Consider the following 25,512-nt stretch of genomic DNA (forward strand, 5'->3'; position numbering starts at 1 on the left):
AAGGCACCATGTGTGACCCTGGGCACTGAGGTCTCCATGTCCACATCCACCAACTGATGGGCAGCCTGAGAGGTAAGCAACCATGTGTGACTCTGGGCACTAAGGTCCCCTGGTCCTTACTGACCTGCTGATAGAGTGCCGGAAATATAAGTAACACTGTGTGACCCTGGAAACTGGGGTCCCCTGATCACTACGCACTTGTGATGGAGAATCTGAGAAGGAAGTGACCCTGTGTGAACCTGGGCAAAGGCGCCCCCTGGTTCCCAACCATCTGCTGCTGGAGAACCTTAAAGGAAAGTGACTGTGTGACCCTGGGCACTGGAGTTCCACCGACCACCTCCCACCTGCAGATGAATACCCTGTGAGGTGACACTGTGTGACCCTGGGCACTGGAGTTCCACTGACCACCTCCCACCTGCAGATGAATACCCTGAGAGGTGACACTGTGTGACCCTGGGCACTGGCGTTCCATCGACCACCACCCACCTGCAGATGAATACCCTGAGAGGTGACCCTGGGCACTGGAGTTCCACTGACCGCCACCCACCTGCAGATGAATACCCTGAGAGGTGACACTGTGTGACCCTGGGCACTGGAGTTCCATCGACCGCCACCCACCTGCAGATGAATATCCTGAGAGGTGACACTGTGTGACCCTGGGCACTGGAGTTCCACCGACCGCCACCCACCTGCAGATGAATACCCTGAGAGGTGACACTGTGTGACCCTGGGCACTGGAGTTCCACCGACCACCACCCACCTGCAGATGAATACTCTGAGAGGTGACACTGTGTGACCCTGGGCACTGGAGTTCCACCGACCACCACCCACCTGCAGATGAATACCCTGAGAGGTGACACTGTGTGACCCTGGGCACTGGAGCTCCACCGGCCACCACCCACCTGCAGATGAATACCCTGAGAGGTGACACTGTGTGACCCTGGGCACTGGAGCTCCACCGGCCACCACCCACCTGCAGATGAATACCCTGAGAGGTGACACTGTGTGACCCTGGGCACTGGAGTTCCATCGACCACCATCCACCTGCAGATGAATACCCTGAGAGGTGACACTGTGTGACCCTGGGCACTGGAGTTCCATCGACCACCACCCACCTGCAGATGAATACTCTGAGAGGTGACACTGTGTGACCCTGGGCACTGGAGTTCCACCGACCACCACCCACCTGCAGATGAATATCCTGAGAGGTGACACTGTGTGACCCTGGGCACTGGAGTTCCACCGACCACCGACCACCTGCAGATGAATACCCTGAGAGGTGACACTGTGTGACCCTGGGCACTGGAGTTCCACTGACCACCTCCCACCTGCAGATGAATACCCTGAGAGGTGACACTGTGTGACCCTGGGCACTGGAACTCCATTGACCACCACCCACCTGCAGATGAATACCCTGAGAGGTGACACTGTGTGACCCTGGGCACTGGAGTTCCACTGACCACCTCCCACCTGCAGATGAATACCCTGAGAGGTGACACTGTGTGACCCTGGGCACTGGAACTCCATTGACCACCATCCACCTGCAGATGAATACCCTGAGAGGTGACACTGTGTGACCCTGGGCACTGGAGTTCCACCGACCACCACCCACCTGCAGATGAATACCCTGAGAGGTGACACTGTGTGACCCTGGGCACTGGAGTTCCACCGACCACCACCCACCTGCAGATGAATACCCTGAGAGGTGACACTGTGTGACCCTGGGCACTGGAGTTCCACCGACCACCTCCCACCTGCAGATGAATACCCTGAGAGGTGACACTGTGTGACCATGGGCACTGGAGCTCCACCGACCACCACCCACCTGCAGATGAATACCCTGAGAGGTGACACTGTGTGACCCTGGGCACTGGAGTTCCACCGACCACCACCCACCTGCAGATGAATACCCTGAGAGGTGACACTGTGTGACCCTGGGCACTGGAGTTCCACCGACCACCTCCCACCTGCAGATGAATACCCTGAGAGGTGACACTGTGTGACCATGGGCACTGGAGCTCCACCGACCACCACCCACCTGCAGATGAATACCCTGAGAGGTGACACTGTGTGACCCTGGGCACTGGAGTTCCATCGACCACCACCCACCTGCAGATGAATACCCTGAAAGGTGACACTGTGTGACCCTGGGCACTGGAGCTCCATCGACCACCACCCACCTGCAGATGAATACCCTGAGAGGTGACACTGTGTGACCCTGGGCACTGGAGCTCCACCGACCACCACCCACCTGCAGATGAATACCCTGAGAGGTGACACTGTGTGACCCTGGGCACTGGAGTTCCACCGACCACCTCCCACCTGCAGATGAATATCCTGAGAGGTGACACTGTGTGACCCTGGGCACTGGAGTTCCACTGACCACCACCCACCTGCAGATGAATACCCTGAGAGGTGACACTGTGTGACCCTGGGCACTGGAGTTCCACCGACCACCTCCCACCTGCAGATGAATATCCTGAGAGGTGACACTGTGTGACCCTGGGCACTGGAGCTCCACCGACCACCTCCCACCTGCAGATGAATACCCTGAGAGGTGACACTGGGCACTGGAGTTCCACCGACCACCTCCCACCTGCAGATGAATACCCTGAGAGGTGACACTGTGTGACCCTGGGCACTGGAGTTCCACTGACCACCTCCCACCTGCAGATGAATACCCTGAGAGGTGACACTGTGTGACCCTGGGCACTTGTACTCCATTGACCACCACCCACCTGCAGATGAATACCCTGAGAGGTGACACTGTGTGACCCTGGGCACTGGAGTTCCACCGACCACCACCCACCTGCAGATGAATACCCTGAGAGGTGACACTGTGTGACCCTGGGCACTGGAGTTCCACCGACCACCACCCACCTGCAGATGAATACCCTGAGAGGTGACACTGTGTGACCCTGGGCACTGGAGTTCCACCGACCACCTCCCACCTGCAGATGAATACCCTGAGAGGTGACACTGTGTGACCCTGGGCACCGGAGTTCCACTGACCACCACCCACCTGCACATGAATACCCTGAGAGGTGACACTGTGTGACCCTGGGCACTGGAGCTCCACCGGCCACCACCCACCTGCAGATGAATACCCTGAGAGGTGACACTGTGTGACCCTGGGCACTGGAGTTCCATCGACCACCATCCACCTGCAGCTGAATACCCTGAGAGGTGACACTGTGTGACCCTGGGCACTGGAGTTCCATCGACCACCACCCACCTGCAGATGAATACTCTGAGAGGTGACACTGTGTGACCCTGGGCACTGGAGTTCCACCAACCACCTCCCACCTGCAGATGAATACCCTGAGAGGTGACACTGTGTGACCCTGGGCACTGGAGTTCCAGTGACCACCTCCCACCTGCAGATGAATACCCTGAGAGGTGACACTGTGTGACCCTGGGCACTGGAACTCCATTGACCACCACCCACCTGCAGATGAATACCCTGAGAGGTGACACTGTGTGACCCTGGGCACTGGAGTTCCACTGACCACCACCCACCTGCAGATGAATACCCTGAGAGGTGACACTGTGTGACCCTGGAGTTCCATTGACCACCTCCCACCTGCAGATGAATACCCTGAGAGGTGACACTGTGTGACCCTGGGCACTGGAACTCCACCGACCACCACCCACCTGCTGATGAATACCCTGAGAGGTGACACTGTGTGACCCTGGGCACTGGAGTTCCACGACCACCACCCACCTGCAGGTGAATACCCTGAGAGGTGACACTGTGTGACCCTGGGCACTGGAGTTCCACTGACCACCTCCCACCTGCAGATGAATACCCTGAGAGGTGACACTGTGTGACCCTGGGCACTGGAGCTCCATCGACCACCACCCACCTGCAGATGAATACCCTGAGAGGTGACACTGTGTGACCCTGGGCACTGGAGCTCCATCGACCACCACCCACCTGCAGATGAATACCCTGAGAGGTGACACTGTGTGACCCTGGGCACTGGAGTTCCATCGGCCACCACCCACCTGCAGATGAATATCCTGAGAGGTGACACTGTGTGACCCTGGGCACTGGAGCTCCATCGACCACCACCCACCTGCAGATGAATACCCTGAGAGGTGACACTGTGTGACCCTGGGCACTGGAGCTCCACCGACCACCACCCACCTGCAGATGAATACCCTGAGAGGTGACACTGTGTGACCCTGGGCACTGGAGATCCACTGACCACCACCCACCTGCAGATGAATACCCTGAGAGGTGACACTGTGTGACCCTGGGCACTGGAGTTCCACCTCCCACCTCCCACCTGCAGATGAATATCCTGAGAGGTGACACTGTGTGACCCTGGGCACTGGAGCTCCACCGACCACCACCCACCTGCAGATGAATACCCTGAGAGGTGACACTGTGTGACCCTGGGCACTGGAGTTCCACCGACCACCTCCCACCTGCAGATGAATACCCTGAGAGGTGACACTGTGTGACCCTGGGCACTGGAGTTCCATCGACCACCACCCACCTGCAGATGAATACTCTGAGAGGTGACACTGTGTGACCCTGGGCACTGGAGTTCCACCAACCACCTCCCACCTGCAGATGAATACCCTGAGAGGTGACACTGTGTGACCCTGGGCACTGGAGTTCCAGTGACCACCTCCCACCTGCAGATGAATACCCTGAGAGGTGACACTGTGTGACCCTGGGCACTGGAACTCCATTGACCACCACCCACCTGCAGATGAATACCCTGAGAGGTGACACTGTGTGACCCTGGGCACTGGAGTTCCACTGACCACCACCCACCTGCAGATGAATACCCTGAGAGGTGACACTGTGTGACCCTGGAGTTCCATTGACCACCTCCCACCTGCAGATGAATACCCTGAGAGGTGACACTGTGTGACCCTGGGCACTGGAACTCCACCGACCACCACCCACCTGCTGATGAATACCCTGAGAGGTGACACTGTGTGACCCTGGGCACTGGAGTTCCACGACCACCACCCACCTGCAGGTGAATACCCTGAGAGGTGACACTGTGTGACCCTGGGCACTGGAGTTCCACTGACCACCTCCCACCTGCAGATGAATACCCTGAGAGGTGACACTGTGTGACCCTGGGCACTGGAGCTCCATCGACCACCACCCACCTGCAGATGAATACCCTGAGAGGTGACACTGTGTGACCCTGGGCACTGGAGCTCCATCGACCACCACCCACCTGCAGATGAATACCCTGAGAGGTGACACTGTGTGACCCTGGGCACTGGAGTTCCATCGGCCACCACCCACCTGCAGATGAATACCCTGAAAGGTGACACTGTGTGACCCTGGGCACTGGAGCTCCATCGACCACCACCCACCTGCAGATGAATACCCTGAGAGGTGACACTGTGTGACCCTGGGCACTGGAGCTCCACCGACCACCACCCACCTGCAGATGAATACCCTGAGAGGTGACACTGTGTGACCCTGGGCACTGGAGATCCACTGACCACCACCCACCTGCAGATGAATACCCTGAGAGGTGACACTGTGTGACCCTGGGCACTGGAGTTCCACCTCCCACCTCCCACCTGCAGATGAATATCCTGAGAGGTGACACTGTGTGACCCTGGGCACTGGAGCTCCACCGACCACCACCCACCTGCAGATGAATACCCTGAGAGGTGACACTGTGTGACCCTGGGCACTGGAGTTCCACCGACCACCTCCCACCTGCAGATGAATACCCTGAGAGGTGACACTGTGTGACCCTGGGCACTGGAGTTCCACTGACCACCTCCCACCTGCAGATGAATACCCTGAGAGGTGACACTGTGTGACCCTGGGCACTGGAGTTCCACTGACCACCTCCCACCTGCAGATGAATACCCTGAGAGGTGACACTGTGTGACCCTGGGCACTGGAACTCCATTGACCACCACCCACCTGCAGATGAATACCCTGAGAGGTGACACTGTGTGACCCTGGGCACTGGAACTCCACCGACCACCTCCCACCTGCAGATGAATACCCTGAGAGGTGACACTGTGTGACCCTGGGCACTGGAACTCCATTGACCACCACCCACCTGCAGATGAATACCCTGAGAGGTGACACTGTGTGACCCTGGGCACTGGAGTTCCACCGACCACCATCCACCTGCAGATGAATACCCTGAGAGGTGACACTGTGTGACCCTGGGCACTGGAGTTCCACCGACCACCATCCACCTGCAGATGAATACCCTGAGAGGTGACACTGTGTGACCCTGGGCACTGGAGTTACACTGACCACCACCCACCTGCAGATGAATACCCTGAGAGGTGACACTGTGTGACCCTGGGCACTGGAATTCCACCGACCACCACCCACCTGCAGATGAATACCCTGAGAGGTGACACTGTGTGACCCTGGGCACTGGAGTTACACTGACCACCACCCACCTGCAGATGAATACCCTGAGAGGTGACACTGTGTGACCCTGGGCACTGGAGTTCCATCGACCACCATCCACCTGCAGATGAATACCCTGAGAGGTGACACTGTGTGACCCTGGGCACTGGAGTTCCACTGACCACCACCCACCTGCAGATGAATACCCTGAGAGGTGACACTGTGTGACCCTGGGCACTGGAGTTCCATCGACCACCATCCACCTGCAGATGAATACCCTGAGAGGTGACACTGTGTGACCCTGGGCACTGGAGTTCCACCGACCATCACCCACCTGCAGATGAATATCCTGAGAGGTGACACTGTGTGACCCTGGGCACTGGAGTTCCATCGACCACCACCCACCTGCAGATGAATATCCTGAGAGGTGACACTGTGTGACCCTGGGCACTGGAACTCCATCGACCACCACCCACCTGCAGATGAATACCCTGAGAGGTGACACTGTGTGACCCTGGGCACTGGAGTTCCATCGACCACCACCCACCTGCAGATGAATACCCTGAGAGGTGACACTGTGTGACCCTGGGCACTGGAACTCCATCGACCACCACCCACCTGCAGATGAATATCCTGAGAGGTGACACTGTGTGACCCTGGGCACTGGAGTTCCATCGACCACCACCCACCTGCAGATGAATATCCTGAGAGGTGACACTGTGTGACCCTGGGCACTGGAACTCCATCGACCACCACCCACCTGCAGATGAATACCCTGAGAGGTGACACTGTGTGACCCTGGGCACTGGAGTTACACTGACCACCACCCACCTGCAGATGAATACCCTGAGAGGTGACACTGTGTGACCCTGGGCACTGGAGCTCCATCGACCACCACCCACCTGCAGATGAATACCCTGAGAGGTGACACTGTGTGACCCTGGGCACTGGAGTTCCACCGACCACCACCCACCTGCAGATGAATACCCTGAGAGGTGACACTGTGTGACCCTGGGCACTGGAGCTCCATCGACCACCACCCACCTGCAGATGAATACCCTGAGAGGTGACACTGTGTGACCCTGGGCACTGGAGTTCCACCGACCACCACCCACCTGCAGATGAATACCCTGAGAGGTGACACTGTGTGACCCTGGGCACTGGAGTTCCATCGACCACCATCCACCTGCAGATGAATACCCTGAGAGGTGACACTGTGTGACCCTGGGCACTGGAGTTCCACCGACCACCTCCCACCTGCAGATGAATATCCTGAGAGGTGACACTGTGTGACCCTGGGCACTGGAGTTCCATCGACCACCATCCACCTGCAGATGAATACCCTGAGAGGTGACACTGTGTGACCCTGGGCACCGGAGTTCCACTGACCACCACCCACCTGCAGATGAATACTCTGAGAGGTGACACTGTGTGACCCTGGGCACTGGAGTTCCACCGACCACCTCCCACCTGCAGATGAATACCCTGAGAGGTGACACTGTGTGACCCTGGGCACCGGAGCTCCACCGACCACCTCCCACCTGCAGATGAATACCCTGAGAGGTGACCCTGGGCACTGGAGTTCCACCGACCACCACCCACCTGCAGATGAATACCCTGAGAGGTGACACTGTGTGACCCTGGGCACTGGAGTTCCATCGACCACCATCCACCTGCAGATGAATACCCTGAGAGGTGACACTGTGTGACCCTGGGCACTGGAGTTCCACCGACCACCATCCACCTGCAGATGAATACCCTGAGAGGTGACACTGTGTGACCCTGGGCACTGGAGTTCCACCGACCACCATCCACCTGCAGATGAATACCCTGAGAGGTGACACTGTGTGACCCTGGGCACTGGAGTTCCATCGACCACCACCCACCTGCAGATGAATACCCTGAGAGGTGACACTGTGTGACCCTGGGCACTTGAGTTCCACCGGGCACCACCCACCTGCAGGTGAATACCCTGAGAGGTGACACTGTGAACCTGCAGTAATAAGGTGCGATCAAGGGAATTATTCAACAGGATATTTGTGACATCAGTTCAACATCTACTGATTATAAGACCTATACATGAGGGCAGATACTACTGAATATAAACAAACAAGTACAATACAAATGAGAAATGTTTGGCAACTGGATGTACAAAAGAGGGACTCATTACTAACACAACAAAGGAAAAAACAAACAAAATAAATGACAAAATAATAACGTGAAAAAGCTAGGGGCTGCAGGTGTTCTACACACAACAGCAGTTCGGCCTGCAATGGTGAGCCAGTGGTGATGCTGACGACTGAGCTGATCCACTCTCCGGATGAAGTCATAGTCATGTGATAGGTTTGTTGGGGCGAAGATGACTCACATGAAGACAAACACAGTCTTCTTACTGAAGAAGCAAGCAGCGGAGAGGCGTTGACGTTTCGGTCTCTGTTATACTTAATATGTGAGACCTTCATCAGGACAATGCTTAAAGTAAATTATTTAAACCCCGTTGTTTTTGTGAATGCCCAGTGGCAAACTGCAGGGATTTGACAGCAAGAAGAGATCCACTGGTTCTCTAGAAGGATAATAAATACAGATTTTTTTGAGGGGTGGATTCATCGGTCCAATGTGCGGTCCCGCGTTGCTGCTCATGGTTAATTCCACATACTGCAATACAACCCCCCACTTTTTAATGTGATTATGTTTGTTATTGGTTTTGTTTTTTCATTTGTTGTGGTAGTAAAGAGCCCCTTTTTGTACGCTCAGTTGTCAAAAAACTTTCTTTTTTATTGTATTTGTGTACATTCAGTATATGCACTTATGTATAGATGTTCACACTTCAGAGCTCTGGAACTGAGGCCGCAGGCAGTGCGAGTTTCTTGCAGCGCTTGTCAGTGAGACATAAAGGGGTCCATGGTACATGCTCATCCAATCCTTGGCCTCTCACACAGAGCAATGGTCACGTGTGCCAACTTTTATTGTGATTCTTAACGAAAGTGTGTGAAGCAGGTACACGGCTGCCGAAATACTGACAGAGTGACAGTATAAGAAAATGCAGTTAAAGGTGAGAGGGTGGGCTGGGTGCGTGGGGAGCGGTGAAGTGAAGGAGGTGTGAGGGAGTGCATTCAAGACAGAGTGAAAGTGTGTGCTAAAGAGGAACAAAACGAAGTGTGAGACAAGCAGGACGAATTCAGAAAGCGATGTATGACGTTACAATGCATACTTTTACAACGCATACCTTTACAATTCATTTTTTACAATGCAACATCAATTACAACGCATGCCATTACAACAAATTTTTAAAAACTACCTTTACAACGCATTCCATTACAATGCATACTACCTTTACAACGCATACCATTACAACGCATAACATTACATTTCATGTATGGTAAGTATTGGATAGTGTAGGGGTAAAAATTACTATTCTAACTCCAGGGGGGTGCAACAGTAGGGTAAGTGTTGGATAGCGGGAGGGTAAAAATTACTATTCTAACTCCAGGGGGTGCAACAGTAGGGTAAGTGTTGGATAGTGTAAGGGTACTATACGTTGTAATGTTATGCGTTGTAATGGTATGTGTTGTAATGACATGCGTTGTAGTGATATGCGTTGTAGTGTCATGCGTTGTAATGGTTGCGTTGTAATGGCATGCGATGTAATGGATGTTGCGTTGTAAAAGTTTCATTGTAATGGTAGTGCGTTGTAAAGTTGCGTTGTAAAGGTTGTTCCACTTCAGAAAGATGTGTAGAGAAAAAGGGCTTAAGTGTCTAACAAAGTGAGAGACAGCAGAGGAAAGAGGAGAGAGGGAAGAACAGGAGTGCCTGAGACACTCTGGAGACCACTGCCCCGTCCACAGACCTTATGTGTCTTTCACACTCATATTTCTGGAATATTTTCAATTGCAAATATTCGTAACAACATTGTTGTCACTCATTTATCTGATAGCGCAAACAATAATATGCAAAGCTAAGGGCTTTGGTTTGCTTCAGGTTCATGTCCCTTACCCTGTGATACGTCTGGATGCAATAACAGAAAGCTGACAGAGGCGCTACAGTACTGGTCACGTGGTACGCTAGGGAAAGCACAGGATTTTAGTTTGCAGTTTTTTCCACGCCCTTTACTATCCAGGATACACCTCTTGGAAATGATTCCTAGCTAAGCTTCTTAGAACACCCCCTGTTTTAGGTCGCGCCTGAGCCAGCGCGCACGCACTGCTCTGCGAGACCTGTTGTAGACGAGTAGCGAGTAGAAGCCCCGTCCACTCTCCGCCCATGTTTGCCATTGGCTTGTGTCATTGTCTGTCCTATATGCTGGCTTCTGATTCATCAATAGGCTTGTTAGTCCCTCCTAAGTACTGCCTCCTCTTCATTTTTTGCCTTCCATGGCGACTGGCCCCTTTACTTCCGTTGTTACACGGCTCATGTTATTTAGACTGTGAACACTATTTTCTTTAACGAGGTTCTTCTACTGCCTTCTTTACTCCCCCCTCCTTCCCGTTGTCCGTGCCTTCTCTCTCCCGCCCACCCGTGTCCATGTCTTCTCCCCCCACCCTCCCTCCCGTTGTGTGTGAAGGCTTCCATTTGGAATGCAATAGATCTCATGTTCAAATCAAATCAAATCAAATAAGACTTTATTTCGGTTAATATTTCAAACCATAAAAAGTACATACATTGATTACTTTATCAAATTGCACATCAATACATTATTAAAAAACATTATACACAAATATCATTAAAATCATCATGATTGTTTAGTTAGCAGAAGATGGCCTGCTGGTCCTGACATAGTACAATATCGCTTAAAAAAGATCATAGGTCTAAGCAAGTCCTTATTCTCAGTGCAAGTTTTAAAAACGACAAAATATGGAGTACACAGTCCTGGTGCAAAAGCTGCAAATAGATGAGGGCAGGTCTGATTTGTTTAAAATCCAATAATCTCAGCAAATCAACAAGAAAGTAGCGTCTGGGATAATCATAAAACCTACATAAAAATATAAAATGTAGCAAATCCTGGGGAGACTTCCCGTCGCAGCCACAGGGAGCTACATGTTTACTAAAAATGTCTGATTTGGGTCTTATTAAGAGCTGCTGAAAAGTGTTAAATCTGAACCTAGTCAGCAGAAACTTTTCATGTGAGCTGAAGGCACAAGCCAAGTAGGGCTCCATTCCACCACACGACTTTAGCATAATAAACTTTCTAACACTTGGTTTCAGCACTTCCACACTTTCTCTGTCCGCCATTTTAAACTTGAGATAGGCTCTTTTTACCGCTGTTATGTCCCCCTTCACAATGCCACTCGGATGGGAAAACAGTTTAGGGCACCCCAGCATTTCAAAGCAAGATTTCAAGTATTTGAGCCAGGGGATGCGCATACAGCTATCCTGAGATGTTACATCCCGTACAATCTGGTGAGTGAGTGGTATCTCCTTGTTAAGCCACAGCGAGACCCAGCAGGTCAGTGGCTTCAGTGCTAGGTTATCGCATAAAAACGGTGTCCCTAACTCCTCGTGCACCACAAGGTTCGGGGTACTCGCAGGGACACATAGTAACCGTTTAAAGAAGGTGTTTTCGATAACCTGTAATTGAGTGTTAGACACATAGCCCCACAGTTCACTGCCATACACCGCCGTGGCTACAGACTTAGCATTATATAACTTAATCATTGCTGATATTGGTTTCTTTCCTATCTTTTTCGCAAGATTAAGGATGGTTCCATTAACCCTCAACATATCATTCTTCTTCTTCACCAGGTGAGGGGCCCAACTTAACTTCGAGTCAAATAGCACACCCAGATAGGAAAAAGTCTCTGTGACCGGAATGGGACTATCATCAAGCTTAAATACAAAGTTCTTTCTTGGGCGTTGGCCAACCTGCATTATCTAGGACTTAGAATTATTGACCATTAGGTCCCTTTCAGACATAAAAACATTAAAAGCAGTTAAAAGTGCCTGGAGACCCTTCTCTGTGCGCGAAATTAAAACTGCGTCATCCGCGTATAACAGCACGGGGATGCCCCTTCTACCTACTCTGGGGCAATCCACCTGTATAGATTGTAGAGCTGCATCCAAATCGTTAATATAAAAATTAAAAAGAAAAGGGGCAAGAATACATCCCTGACGTACTCCTTTATTTATCATAAACTTATCAGTGGTGTCCCCATTGGATGAATATCTTACATTGGCACGAGTTTGATGGTGCATATCCACCAGGAAGTCGACAATCCCAATGTCGACTCCCCTCGCCCTCATGTGCTGCCACAGCCTCCCCCTGTTGACACAGTCGAAGGCTGACGACAGGTCCATGAAGGCGAGGTGGATCGTACCCTTCTGTGCTACCGTGTATTTGCTGAGTATGAGGAACAAATTAAGACACTGAGTTATCGTGGATCTGCCCTCGCAAAATCCATATTGAGATATGGACATGACATTATTTGCGGTTGCCCAACTAGTGATTCTCCTCAACAGAACTCTCCCGATAACTTTAATCTTTGAATCAATTAAGGAGATTGGATGGTAGCACAGTGGGCTACCCCTATCTCCCTTTTTGAAAACCGGGACGATGGTTGACACCCCCCAGGTCACTGGACATCCTACCACTGTGGCAGCGTTAAAAACCGCCTGCAAGATAGGAGCCCAGAAATGTGGTCTGGACTTAAATAGATCAGGGGGGATGCCATCTGGGCCGGGGGCTTTATTTGATGTTAAACCTTCTATGGCTTCAAGCACTTCGCCGCACTCAAACCTGAGTACTCCTTTAGATTCACTAGGATAGCTCACACCATTTCCAAGATCGGCTGAAAAGTACAGTGATTCAAAGTGACGAAACCAATCCTCTTTCATTATACAGCACTCCAGCCCATCCCCCGGATATTCTGACAGGAATGTTTTTTTTACTAACTGCCAGAATTTCGTGCTACTATTTAGGGTCTCGGGGTCCAAAAGCTCATTCCAGGCCTCCACACGCAGAGTGTCCTTATGTGTTTTAAGGGAAGACTTATATACTTTGCGGCAGAGGCGGATTTTCTCCTGATTCCGCGGTACATCTGCCAATGCCACCTTCAGGTTACGGGCAGCTTTCGAGCACTCTTGGTTAAACCACCTTGGCCCGCATTTCTCTACATTTCCCTTTGAAGGTTTCGTAAGTAACCCTGACACTTTCCCCGCCAAAGCTTGAAAGGCATTAAGCACCCCCTCCGGATCTAACCCTGTACAATTAACAATTTCATCTGCACAGGATTCCTCTATATTTTTATACAGAAGGTCAGGGGTAATAGTTGACCACTTCAAGCGCCGCCTCCCATCGGTCGTTGTCAGATTGCCTTCAAGACGTGAGGGCATGACATCTGAGAGGCCAAAACCCCTGAGACAAACCACAAGGGGGTTGTGATCACTGAACTCACTTTTGTTAATATCAAAGGATTCTAGGAAAGGCAACAAAGCTTCAGAAAATAGCATGTGGTCAATAAAGGTGCCTCTGCCATGCCCTTTAAAAGTCGGAGTGTCAAAGCTCTTACAGGGATCTCTAATTTCCATGCCCATTGTTAAGACTAAATCATTCATCATGGAATTGCAAAATTCACCCTCTGCTGTATGTACAAAATGTAGCCCATCTGCTCTATCGCAGTTTAAATCCCGTATACACTTCCTAAGGGGATCGCCACAGAGGTGCACATTGAAATCTCCCATGACCATTAAATTAAGGCTGTGTTTCCTCATGGAGACATTAATATATTCATCTAGTACAGTTAGATCATTAGATGCTAGGGTGGTATTAGTAGCATTGTAAAAATTGACCAATCCAACACTGTTACTTTTGGCAGACATAACAATACCCTGGGCACATGAACGTTGTACATTAGTGGTGAGGATACTCGAGGTAATCAAAACAGAGACAAAAATCACCAAACCTCCCTTTGGTCTTCCTCTATTAGATGGAGTTGCTGGCACAGAGAACGCTTTATAACCTTCTAAGAACATTTCACACTCCACATCCCAAGTCTCTTGGAGGCAAATAACCTTAAATTGTTTAATAAAAGTAACCCATTTTTCATCTGCCATTTTGGTTGCTAGACCCGCAACATTCCAAGACACAATGTTCGCACATTTATTGGGCTCCTGTGGGTTGGTAGAGTCAGTAATGCATATTAGATCAGCTACATTTAATCCATCCTTACCCACAGGTACTTTATGTCAGTCACACATGTCAAGACCGGACAAGAGTTCGTATCTGTTATGTGTGTTGACGTTATAGCCCGTCTGGCGTTGCCCACCAAGATCAAGTCTGTTCCCTGGGTTAGTTGGAAAGCCTTGCCCGCCAGAATTAACTACATTGTATGTAAATTGCATCCCATTACTCCCAATGTTCGGAGTCAGAGTATCAAACCGAGGTGTTGGCCTACTCAGTTGCGGGGACACCGTGCAAAGGTGAGCATAAAAATAACCCAGTGGGCGAACACAGATACTACCCTCGTTGTAAGCCAGCGATGCAGCTCTCAGGAGTACAGTTGCCACATGTTGGGGGTGTCTAAAATTAGCCACAATACAATCCCCATTACCCACTTTATTAGAGGGCCCCACCCAGTTTACCCTTCTAACTAGCGTTATCTGATCTGAGTACCCAACGGGGAAACCGCAGTTCTTATTTAGCCATGAGACTGTCTTGTTTTTTAGCGAGTCATATGACTCGCCATGTGGAGATGCCGGATGGGTGCCAACTGCAGGGACATTTGTTAAGACCACCACAAAAGGCGCACAATCCGGGGGAAGATTTAGATAACGATTTCTTCTGTCAGGTCTAGGGTCTATTTTGTTACCTGTAGTTGGAAGTGAGCCAACACCTGGCTGCAGGGATCCTGCTTTAGATTGGGGGGAACTGACAGGTAGTGGGCGCTGGGGTCTATTCCCTGAAGCACTCTGTGCTCCTGCCGAATTAACTGCTGCTGGCACTTTTTTCCCCTGTTCAGCTTGGGTGGACCTTATTTCTTTTAGTATAGTACTAGTATCTCCAGCGGCCTTTTGCTGCGAGGAGACAAGCCCCCCAAGCCTGTCTACTTCTTTTACAAGGGAATCAATTTTATCCACAAGTGGTTTAAGAGCTTCCTCTATCTTCGTTCCCAGGCTAGTCTCCATAATAGAGATTAAGGCAGTGAACTGCTCAATAGTAATATTATTACTGGCATTCTGCTTGGGGGGGCCTGAATCAGCTCCCGTAAACACAAAGGGATTGTTAGCTGCAGCCCAGATGTTATCGGTAGTGTGGCTAGGGATTGCTACCGCTGAGTTGCTAGTTGGTTGTCCCCCTTGACGTAATGCCGTCTTTCTACACTGCCTTACTGGCCTCTTCTTAGTGGGTACCCCCTCACTCACTTCACTATTTATATCGGGTTGCTCCCTCTCTCCTGTGTGTACCATTGCCTCAACATTTACAGAGATTGGTGTTAGTGTCAGCATACATGTTGATGGGCTAGCTGATAGCGGGTCGGGAGACCTCAGAGAGGGCATTTCCGAGTTGGACAAACTAGCCCTATTAGTATCCTCTGTATCTTGTTCAACAACCAGAGGATCATCCTGTGTACATACTGTGGTATCTCCTTTCCCTAGTGAGGCACGTCGATCGCAGTTTATCTGGGCGACCTTTTTTACCATGTAGTTCTCGATGGCAATCTGTCCCAGAGGCATAGTGCCTACTTTAGCCTTTGACATTGAGCTTGGAAAGGATAAAACACACTATAAAAAGAGATAAACAGAGCAAAAACAGAACCATACAAAATATAGGCACAATATTTAGAATGTCTCAGTTGCTACTAAGCATCGACATACAAAAGGGGCCTACCCAGTCCGAGCAGCGTTTCTGGCCCAGACCAGACTCCTCAGGCCTCTGAGGGCCACAGAGGGCCCGCCCTTGTCCCGGGCTTAGCCCGGCGCTGCCCGCGCGCGTCCCGCGATGCGTGAGGCGTTCCAAGTTCTTAAAGCGCCTCCGGGCGCGTGCAGAGCGTCAGGATTGGACGCCTCCCCCGGGGCTTCTGGGGAGTGTAGTTCGCCTGGTTGAACTACCTGGCGGCGGGTCCTGCCGTTTCCCTCACGGCGCTGGCGGTAGGGAGCTGGTGCCGTTGCCCTTGCGGCGCGGTGATTGCCTGGTGTCTCTTGCTTGCTAGATCTCATGTTAATGCAAGACCTATTGCATTGCAAATGCTTCTTTAGACTGCCACCATGTTTTTCACCCCATTTGAAGCCCTACCTAGCTCCCAAGGAGGGTATCATTCAGCAAGAAGGTGCTCTAATTATTCTGACAGCCTGCAGGAGACACCTACTACAATCCTAGACCACCCCTGGCACTACCCTTCCACTGATAGGCGCCCCATTAATTCTGACCCCTATATTATGTTGTTTGTTTTTCTGTGCAAAAACTGTAAAAAGAGATATTCCAAAATAAAAAAAACTTCTGACCTCTGTCGGGGACCATCCCTGTACTGAAGCCTCACACCCAGAGCGCTAATGACGGGCGTCAAGGCACTCTCGACGTTGTACGACCACCAGGCCTGAGTTGGGGGTCATACCTAATTTCTGATTCTTGCCTTGCAGGTGTTAAGGCCTTCGGCTACGACGAGTACTTCGCCCGCAGGATCGACGACAAGAAGCGAGACCACACCTACCGGCTCTTCAAGACGGTCAACCGCCGGGCGGACGCCTACCCTTACGCCGAGGACTACTCCGACCTGCACAGTGACAAGAAGGAGGTCTCCGTCTGGTGCAGCAACGACTACCTGGGCATGAGCCGACACCCAAGGGTGCTGCGGGCCATCTCGTGAGTACCCCGGGCGAGGGCCCTCCGTCGAATAGGGGGGATGAGTGTAGAGTCTAAAATCAACAAAACAAATACTCAGTGGGGGTTCAAAGAACAAGAATGATCAAGACTGCTGCAGCATGAGGCCAGACTCATCCAGAGGCTAACCCTCACACCACAGTTTTACAGGGGGCTTTATACCTTTTAGCACAGCTCTCTATGGGGAACAACCTTTACAACCCAACTTTTACAACGCACTACCAATACAACAAAACTTTTACAACGCAACATCCATTACAACGCATGTCTTTACAACACAACCATTACAACGCACGACACTACAACGCATACCACTACAACGAATGCCATTACAACGCAGTCATTACAACGCATACCATTTAAACGCATAACATTACCATCCAACACTTACCCTACTGTTGCACCCCCCTGTAGTTAGAATAGTAATTCTTACCCCTACACTATCCAACACTTACCCTACTGTTGCACCCCCTGGAGTTAGAATAGTCATTTTTACCCCTAGACTATCCAACACTTACCCTACTGTTCCACCCCCTGTAGTTAGAGTAGTAATTTTTACCCCTACACTATCCAATACTTACCAAACATGCAATGTAATGTTATGCGTTGTAATGGTATGCGTTGTAAAGGTAGTTTAACAATATTCGTTGTAATGGCATGCGTTGTAAAGGTAGTTTAACAATATTCGTTGTAATGGCATGCGTTGTAAAGGTATGCGTTGTAAAAGTATGCGTTGTAACATCATACAACCCTCTCTATATTAACCCTCCAATGGCGGCCTAAGGTGCATAAGGTGATGGTGGCTACCAAGCACCTCATGCAACCAAAATTGGCTCCCCGCATCAAACTATATTTGGGCATGATATTACAAAATGTGTAACTGCAGCAAAGCAGCTGAATGACAGGTAGGCATATACAACTCTTGATTTCTGTGGTTTCTCAAAGCCTTGCGAGTTCAGCAAACAGATCAACCGACCTGTGGACAATCTGCAAGCTCCACTTATAAAGTGTCACAGAACAGGCCTCAAAGAAGATGGCGTCTACAATGAGGACATGCCCTGGCACAGGCCCTTTGACTCTGCTAGGCAGCAGCCTTGGGTGGAAGGCCTAAGCCCACCCTATTCAGTCTGAGATCCCCACACAGGCACTGGTCTCTGACAGCATCTTCCAGCCTGCTCACAGACCACTCTATCTCTGGTGGCCCTCAACCCCAGGGGCCCAAAGGAGAAGGGAGCCTCTATATTGGTGGGCACGTGAGACTAAGCCAAGAGAGAGGGCTTCTGCCTGCTGGTCTCAGATGAAGGGAGCTGCCCACCCATTGAAGAAAGGGGGCGGGGCGTTGACACATCCTCAGCCAACACACACTTTACTCTAGTTTGAGCCTCCTGTGGTGTTCTTGTTTATTGAGGCCAGAGATGGTCATGTTGGCCAAGAGGTGAACAGCCCTTGATTTGTTGTATCTCAGGCTGGAGTTCTGCCCCCTGGTACAGGTTGGTGTCTTGAAACCCTTGATTTGTTGTATCTCAGGATGAAGTTCTGCCCCCTGGTACAGGTTGGTGTCTTGAAACCCTTGATTTGTTGTATCTCAGGATGGAGTTCTGCCCCCTGGTACAGGTTGGTGTCTTGAATCCCTTGATTTGTTGTATCTCAGGATGAAGTTCTGCCCCCTGGTACGGGTTGGTGTCTTGAAACCCTTGATTTGTTGTATCTCAGGCTGGAGTTCTGCCCCCTGGTACAGGTTGGTGTCTTGAAACCCTTGATTTGTTGTATCTCAGGCTGGAGTTCTGCCCCCTGGTACAGGTTGGTGTCTTGAAACCCTTGATTTGTTGTATCTCAGGATGAAGTTCTGCCCCCTGGTACAGGTTGGTGTCTTGAAACCCTTGATTTGTTGTATCTCAGGATGAAGTTCTGCCCCCTGGTACAGGTTGGTGTCTTGAAACCCTTGATTTGTTGTATCTCAGGCTGGAGTTCTGCCCCCTGGTACAGGTTGGTGTCTTGAAACCCTTGATTTGTTGTATCTCAGGATGAAGTTCTGCCCCCTGGTACAGGTTGGTGTCTTGAAACCCTTGATTTGTTGTATCTCAGGATGAAGTTCTGCCCCCTGGTACAGGTTGGTGTCTTGAAACCCTTGATTTGTTGTATCTCATGATGAAGTTCTGCCCCCTGGTACAGGTTGGTGTCTTGAAACCCTTGATTTGTTGTATCTCAGGCTGGAGTTCTGCCCCCTGGTACAGGTTGGTGTCTTGAAACCCTTGATTTGTTGTATCTCAGGATGAAGTTCTGCCCCCTGGTACAGGTTGGTGTCTTGAAACCCTTGATTTGTTGTATCTCAGGATGAAGTTCTGCCCCCTGGTACAGGTTGGTGTCTTGAAACCCTTGATTTGTTGTATCTCAGGATGAAGTTCTGCCCCCTGGTACAGGTTGGTGTCTTGAAACCCTTGATTTGTTGTATCTCATGATGAAGTTCTGCCCCCTGGTACAGGTTGGTGTCTTGAAACCCTTGATTTGTTGTATCTCAGGCTGGAGTTCTGCCCCCTGGTACAGGTTGGTGTCTTGAAACCCTTGATTTGTTGTATCTCATGATGAAGTTCTGCCCCCTGGTACAGGTTGGTGTCTTGAAACCCTTGATTTGTTGTATCTCAGGATGAAGTTCTGCCCCCTGGTACAGGTTGGTGTCTTGAAACCCTTGATTTGTTGTATCTCAGGATGAAGTTCTGCCCCCTGGTACAGGTTGGTGTCTTGAAACCCTTGATTTGTTGTATCTCAGGATGAAGTTCTGCCCCCTGGTACAGGTTGGTGTCTTGAAACCCTTGATTTGTTGTATCTCAGGATGAAGTTCTGCCCCCTGGTACAGGTTGGTGTCTTGAAACCCTTGATTTGTTGTATCTCAGGCTGGAGTTCTGCCCCCTGGTACAGGTTGGTGTCTTGAAACCCTTGATTTGTTGTATCTCAGGATGAAGTTCTGCCCCCTGGTACAGGTTGGTGTCTTGAAACCCTTGATTTGTTGTATCTCAGGATGAAGTTCTGCCCCCTGGTACAGGTTGGTGTCTTGAAACCCTTGATTTGTTGTATCTCAGGCTGGAGTTCTGCCCCCTGGTACAGGTTGGTGTCTTGAAACCCTTGATTTGTTGTATCTCATGATGAAGTTCTGCCCCCTGGTACAGGTTGGTGTCTTGAAACCCTTGATTTGTTGTATCTCAGGATGAAGTTCTGCCCCCTGGTACAGGTTGGTGTCTTGAAACCCTTGATTTGTTGTATCTCAGGATGGAGTTCTGCCCCCTGCTACTGGTTGGTGTCTTGAGTTGGGGAGAAGTTGTAAAGCGGCTGCTAATGTTGATGCTTCAGAGATGGGATGTCTGGTGCAGGGTCCGAACGCTGGCACTTTTGCGGTTCTGCCCACCCCTGATGTCGCTTGTCCTTTTTCTTTCTCAGGGAGACCCTGGAGCAGCATGGGGCCGGAGCCGGTGGAACCCGCAACATTTCTGGCACCAGCCGGTTCCACGTGGACCTGGAATGCGAGCTCGCCGACCTGCACCAGAAGGACGCCGCCTTGCTCTTCTCCTCGTGTTTTGTGGCCAACGATTCCACCCTCTTCACCCTGGCCAAGATGCTTCCAGGTACACCTTTACACTGGGTGGGGGCATACGGGGTGGTATTGGCAGGGCCATTCTTTTGACCATGAGTGAGACCCTGAAGGGCTTAAGCGAAGCACACAGGGGTCTCCACCCCTCGCGTCTCGTTATAGTGCATCATGCAGGGTGGAAGTGCAGGCTTACTCAGTCACATCACTGTCCCAGTCCTCCTACGAGAGTTGTAATGGTTCCAGTCATGGCATAAAACTTGAAGGAGAATGGCAAATCCAAGAATTGGACGCGGTGGGCTCACTCACGTAATGTGACATGCTTCATCGTAGCAAAAGACTCACTGTTTCTTTTGCATTTGTCGGCCTAAGTTGGCAGGGTATGCTCAGACGTGAGTCCGGGGCTCACTACACCATTGGATTCAAGATAACCTGGCTGATGAGGGGTGATGCCCCAAAACCGGTCCCAGGATGCTTGTTTCTGGTCCAGTGAGGACCTGGCTTGGCAGTTCGGTCTGGACTCTTCCCGTAAGGAACAGGGTCAAGACTGATTTGCATATGGATGGGTCCAAACTGGGGCGGAATGGTGAGCAAAAGAACGATGGATTAAACCCAAATCTCTTTACTGGGGAAGAATGTTTGCTATGTTCGCATTCCGTCCATCAATTGTTTCTTTTGCATGATTCATCGTAGGCCACCTCGTCCCACCCTGGTAGGATGATATCACCAGGGCGGACTCAACCTCGGTTTGGGCTGTCCAGATGGGAGTCCTTAGTTATTCTTCTCTTTTCTGGATAACAAGGGTCCGGTTACTAACTAAAATTACCTCAGGGTATACCACTAAGTATGCTTTTATTAATGTGGTACCCTAGGCATAAATAAAACAGATTACCGTAAGATACTAAAGGGGTATGGCAGTGGATATTATGATCCTTGCCTACCCATCGCTTTAACCAACACGTTTCTGCCCTTCCTGGCAGCCTAACAGGTCTTGGGCATTCATCAGGGTTCTTACTTGTATCCCTATCCTATCAACAAGTGAAGGCAAGGGGGTGTTTAATAAAAACAGACAGAGAGAATCCACCTCTCTGAGGTTAAGACTTCTGATTTAGAAACCTATATTTTTGTAGCTATTTGCCTCAAGGTCTGTTGAGGAAGGGGCACTTCCTGTAGTCATACATTCGTCAAGGAGTGGTGCCTTCTTAGATCCTACCCATTCCCTTATCAACTGCCGATCATACCAGTTGGCTTTAGGTACAGTTAACTACCCTGATGAATGCCCCAAGACGTATTAGGCTGTTAGGAAGGGCAGAAACGTGTTGGTTAAAAATATGGGTAGGCAAGTATCATAATATCTGCTGCCATACCCCTTTAGTATCTTGCGGTAATCTGTTTTATTTATACCTAGGGTACCACATTAATAAAAGGATACATAGTGGTATACCCTGAGGTAATTTTAGTTAGTAACCGGACCCTTGTTATCCAGAAAAGAGAAAAATATCTAAGAATTCCCTCGGGACATGTCTGGTGGAAATCTCTGGACTGCTTCAGAGGAAAGTGTGTAGGGGATGGTACAAGAATGTCTCAACCCAGACATATCATGTACTGACTACAGTCTACAAAAATATCTCCCCCATTGAGTTAAAAGAAAAAAACAACGTATGGGACATTTTTGCGATCAATATTTAGTACATGATATTTCAGTCAGATGACTTTTTTGTTGCTGATAGTCGTGACATACAACAGGGTGTAGCTTGGTCTGTGTGAAGATATCTCCAAAGTGCTGTATTACAATCAAGAGTAGTTAGCCTGGGAGTTGATAACTCCAGACTGCTGCCTTTTAATCAGGTATAGTTCAGTGTGAATATTGCTGAAGTACTGTGTTACTATCAGGTGTAGTTACTCTGGGTGTGAATATTGCTGGAGCACTGTGTTATTATCAGGTGTAGTTACTCTGGGTGTGAATATCAATGGTGCACTGGTTTGAGGGTGGCTATCTCCATATTGCCATCTAATAATCAGGGGTAGTTGGTCAGGGTGTTGACCTCTCTGGAGAGCGGTCTTACACTCAGGGGCACTTGGTTTTCGATTCGCAGTTGTGCTATCTCATAACGTACAGTTGTGACTCGGTGTACCTACTGCTTGAGTGTTGGCAGGTGTAGTTGAGTGTGGAGAGCCCTGTCCTGCTGTCTTATCATGAGTTGTAGCTGGTCTTGGGTTGATGTCTCAGGATTACTGTCTTATAAGGCCTGGTGTGATATTCCTAGTACTGCTGTTTTATAAGGTGTAATGGGTGTTCATATGTACTGTGGCCTTACACTCAGCTGTAGTTGGTCTGGGTGCTGATATCCCTGTAGTGCTGTCTTACACTCAGTTGTAGTTGGTCTGGGTGCTGATATCCCTGTAGTGCTGTCTTACACTCAGCTGTAGTTGGTCTGGGTGCTGATATCCCTGTAGTGCTGTCTTACACTCAGTTGTAGTTGGTCTGGGTGCTGATATCCCTATAGTGCTGTCTTACACTCAGTTGTAGTTGGTCTGGGTGTTGATATCCCTGCAGTGCTGTCTTACACTCAGTTGTAGTTGGTCTGGGTGCTGATATCCCTGTAGTGCTGTCTTACACTCAGTTGTAGTTGGTCTGGGTGCTGCTATCCCTGTAGTGCTGTCTTACACTCAGTTGTAGTTGGTCTGGGTGTTGATATCCCTGCAGTGCTGTCTTACACTCAGTTGTAGTTGGTCTGGGTGCTGATATCCCTGCAGTGCTGTCTTGCACTCAGTTGTAGTTGGTCTGGGTGTTGATATCCCTGCAGTGATGTCTTACACTCAGTTGTAGTTGGGTTTGAACTTTGAAGGTCCCTGTGCTGGTCTCCTAGAACCAAGTGTGGTTGTGGATGGGTGGAGATATTTCTGGCTGATGTTGTACAGCCAGATGTTCTTGGTTCTTGGTGCAGGTATCTCAGTCTTGGCGTAGATGCTCTCCCACTGTTAGTACCCCAATATCTCCCCATTGGGGGGTACATGTTGGCTTGTAGGTTGATTGACATGCGCTTGACTCCTTATCTTCTCGTTCTCAGGCTGTGAGATCTACTCGGACGCGGGGAACCACGCCTCCATGATCCAGGGGATCCGCAACAGCGGGGTGCCCAAGTACGTGTTCCGCCACAACGACCCGGCGCACCTGGAGCAACTCCTGAAGGACTCGGACCCCAAGAAACCCAAAATCGTGGCCTTTGAGACGGTGCACTCCATGGACGGTAAGCCAGAGACACGTGTGATCTTGGCCAAGCTGCGTGGATTCAGGTTCTCTCGACCACGTTGAACCCTGATGTGGATAAAGCCAGTCACCAAGGGCACAAACAGGGGTGTACCCACCCTGCCCACCATTTTGAGAAATGGGGTCTCTGTTCCCCTTAGCAAGGCTGAGAGGGGCCCACTTGTGCCCCAGCACTGCAGCTGCTTGTATCTGCAAACAGTACATGCTTCAATCAATCAATCAATCAATACATTTTTAGAGCGTGCTACTCACCCGTGAGGGTCTCAAGGCGCTGAAGGGAGGGGGGGGGGGGGTGCCGCTATTGCTCGAATAACCAGGTCTTGAGGTGCTTCCTGAAGGTGAGATGGTCCTGGGTCAGTCGTAGGTGTGCGGGGAGGGAGTTCCATGTCTTGGCTGCCAGGTAGGAGAACGACCTTCTCTGGTGGTGGTTCTGCGAATCTGCAGGACGGTGGCGAGGGCGAGGCTGGTGGAGCGGAGCTGGCGGGTGGGGGTGTAGAACGAGAGGCGGTTGTTGAGGTATTCGGGGCCCATGTTGTGGAGCACTTTGTGCGCGTGGGTGAGCAGCCTGAACGTGATCCTCTTGTTGACGGGGAGCCAGTGTAGGTTTCCCTGGTGGGCGGATATGTGGCTGTGGCGAGGGATGTCGAGGATGAGTCGTGCGGAGGCGTTCTGTATGCGCTGAAGGCGTTTCTGAAGTTTGGCTGTGGTTCCTGCGTATAGGGCGTTCCCGTAGTCCAGTCGGCTGGTGACAAGTGCCTGGGTGACCGTCTTTCTGGTTTCGGTGGGGATCCACCGGATGATCTTTCGGAGCATGCGCAAGGTGTTGAAACATGAGGACGAGACTGCGTTGACTTGCTTGGTCATCGTGAGGGAGGAGTCAGGATGAATCCCAGGTTGCATGCGTGGTCCGTGGGTGTCGGGCGGTGCCCAGCGTCGTGGGCCACCAGGAGTCGTCCCAGGCCGATGGGGATTGTCCGAGGATGAGGACCTCCGTCTTGTCCGAGTTGAGCTTCAGACGGCTGTGCTTCATCCATTCGGCGACATCTTTCATTCCGTCCTGGAAGTTGGTTTTGGCGATGAAAGGGTCTTTGGTGAGGGAGAGTATCAGTTGGGTTGGAGATGATGTTGATGTTGTGTTTACGTGCGATGGCGGCGAGGGGGCTCATCTAGATATTGAAGAGGGTAGGGCTGAGTGATGAGCTTTGGGGTACGCCGCAGATGATCTTGGTGGCCTCGGAGCGGAAGGGAGGGAGGCGGACTCTCTGGGTTCTGTCGGTGATCCAGTCCAGGGCCTTTCCTTGGATTCCAGCGTTGTAGAGGCGGGTTATTAGGGTGCGGTGGCAGACGGTGTCAAAGGCTGCCGAGAGGTCGAGGAGGATGAGGGCGGCTGTCTCTCCGTTGTCCATCAGGGTCCTGATGTCATCGGTGGCTGCGATGAGGGCGGCCTCGGTGCTGTGGTTGGCTCGAAATCCGGACTGAGATGGGTC

At 50.8% G+C, this 25,512-nt stretch overlaps 1 protein-coding gene across 1 annotated transcript in view; it reads left to right on the forward strand.

Annotated features, from left to right (window-relative positions):
* The window catches only part of ALAS2 (5'-aminolevulinate synthase 2), a 70,994-nt gene that overhangs the window by 22,455 nt on the left and 23,027 nt on the right, over window positions 1-25,512 (forward strand). The window contains exons 4-6 of the mRNA XM_078664538.1: window positions 16,934-17,156; window positions 20,607-20,791; window positions 23,826-24,005. Coding sequence (XP_078520664.1) covers window positions 16,934-17,156; window positions 20,607-20,791; window positions 23,826-24,005 — 588 coding nt within the window. The remainder of the gene's footprint in view (window positions 1-16,933; window positions 17,157-20,606; window positions 20,792-23,825; window positions 24,006-25,512) is intronic.

Source organism: Lissotriton helveticus, chromosome 10, assembly GCF_964261635.1.
Source record: "Lissotriton helveticus chromosome 10, aLisHel1.1, whole genome shotgun sequence".
Classification (NCBI taxonomy): domain Eukaryota; kingdom Metazoa; phylum Chordata; class Amphibia; order Caudata; family Salamandridae; genus Lissotriton; species Lissotriton helveticus.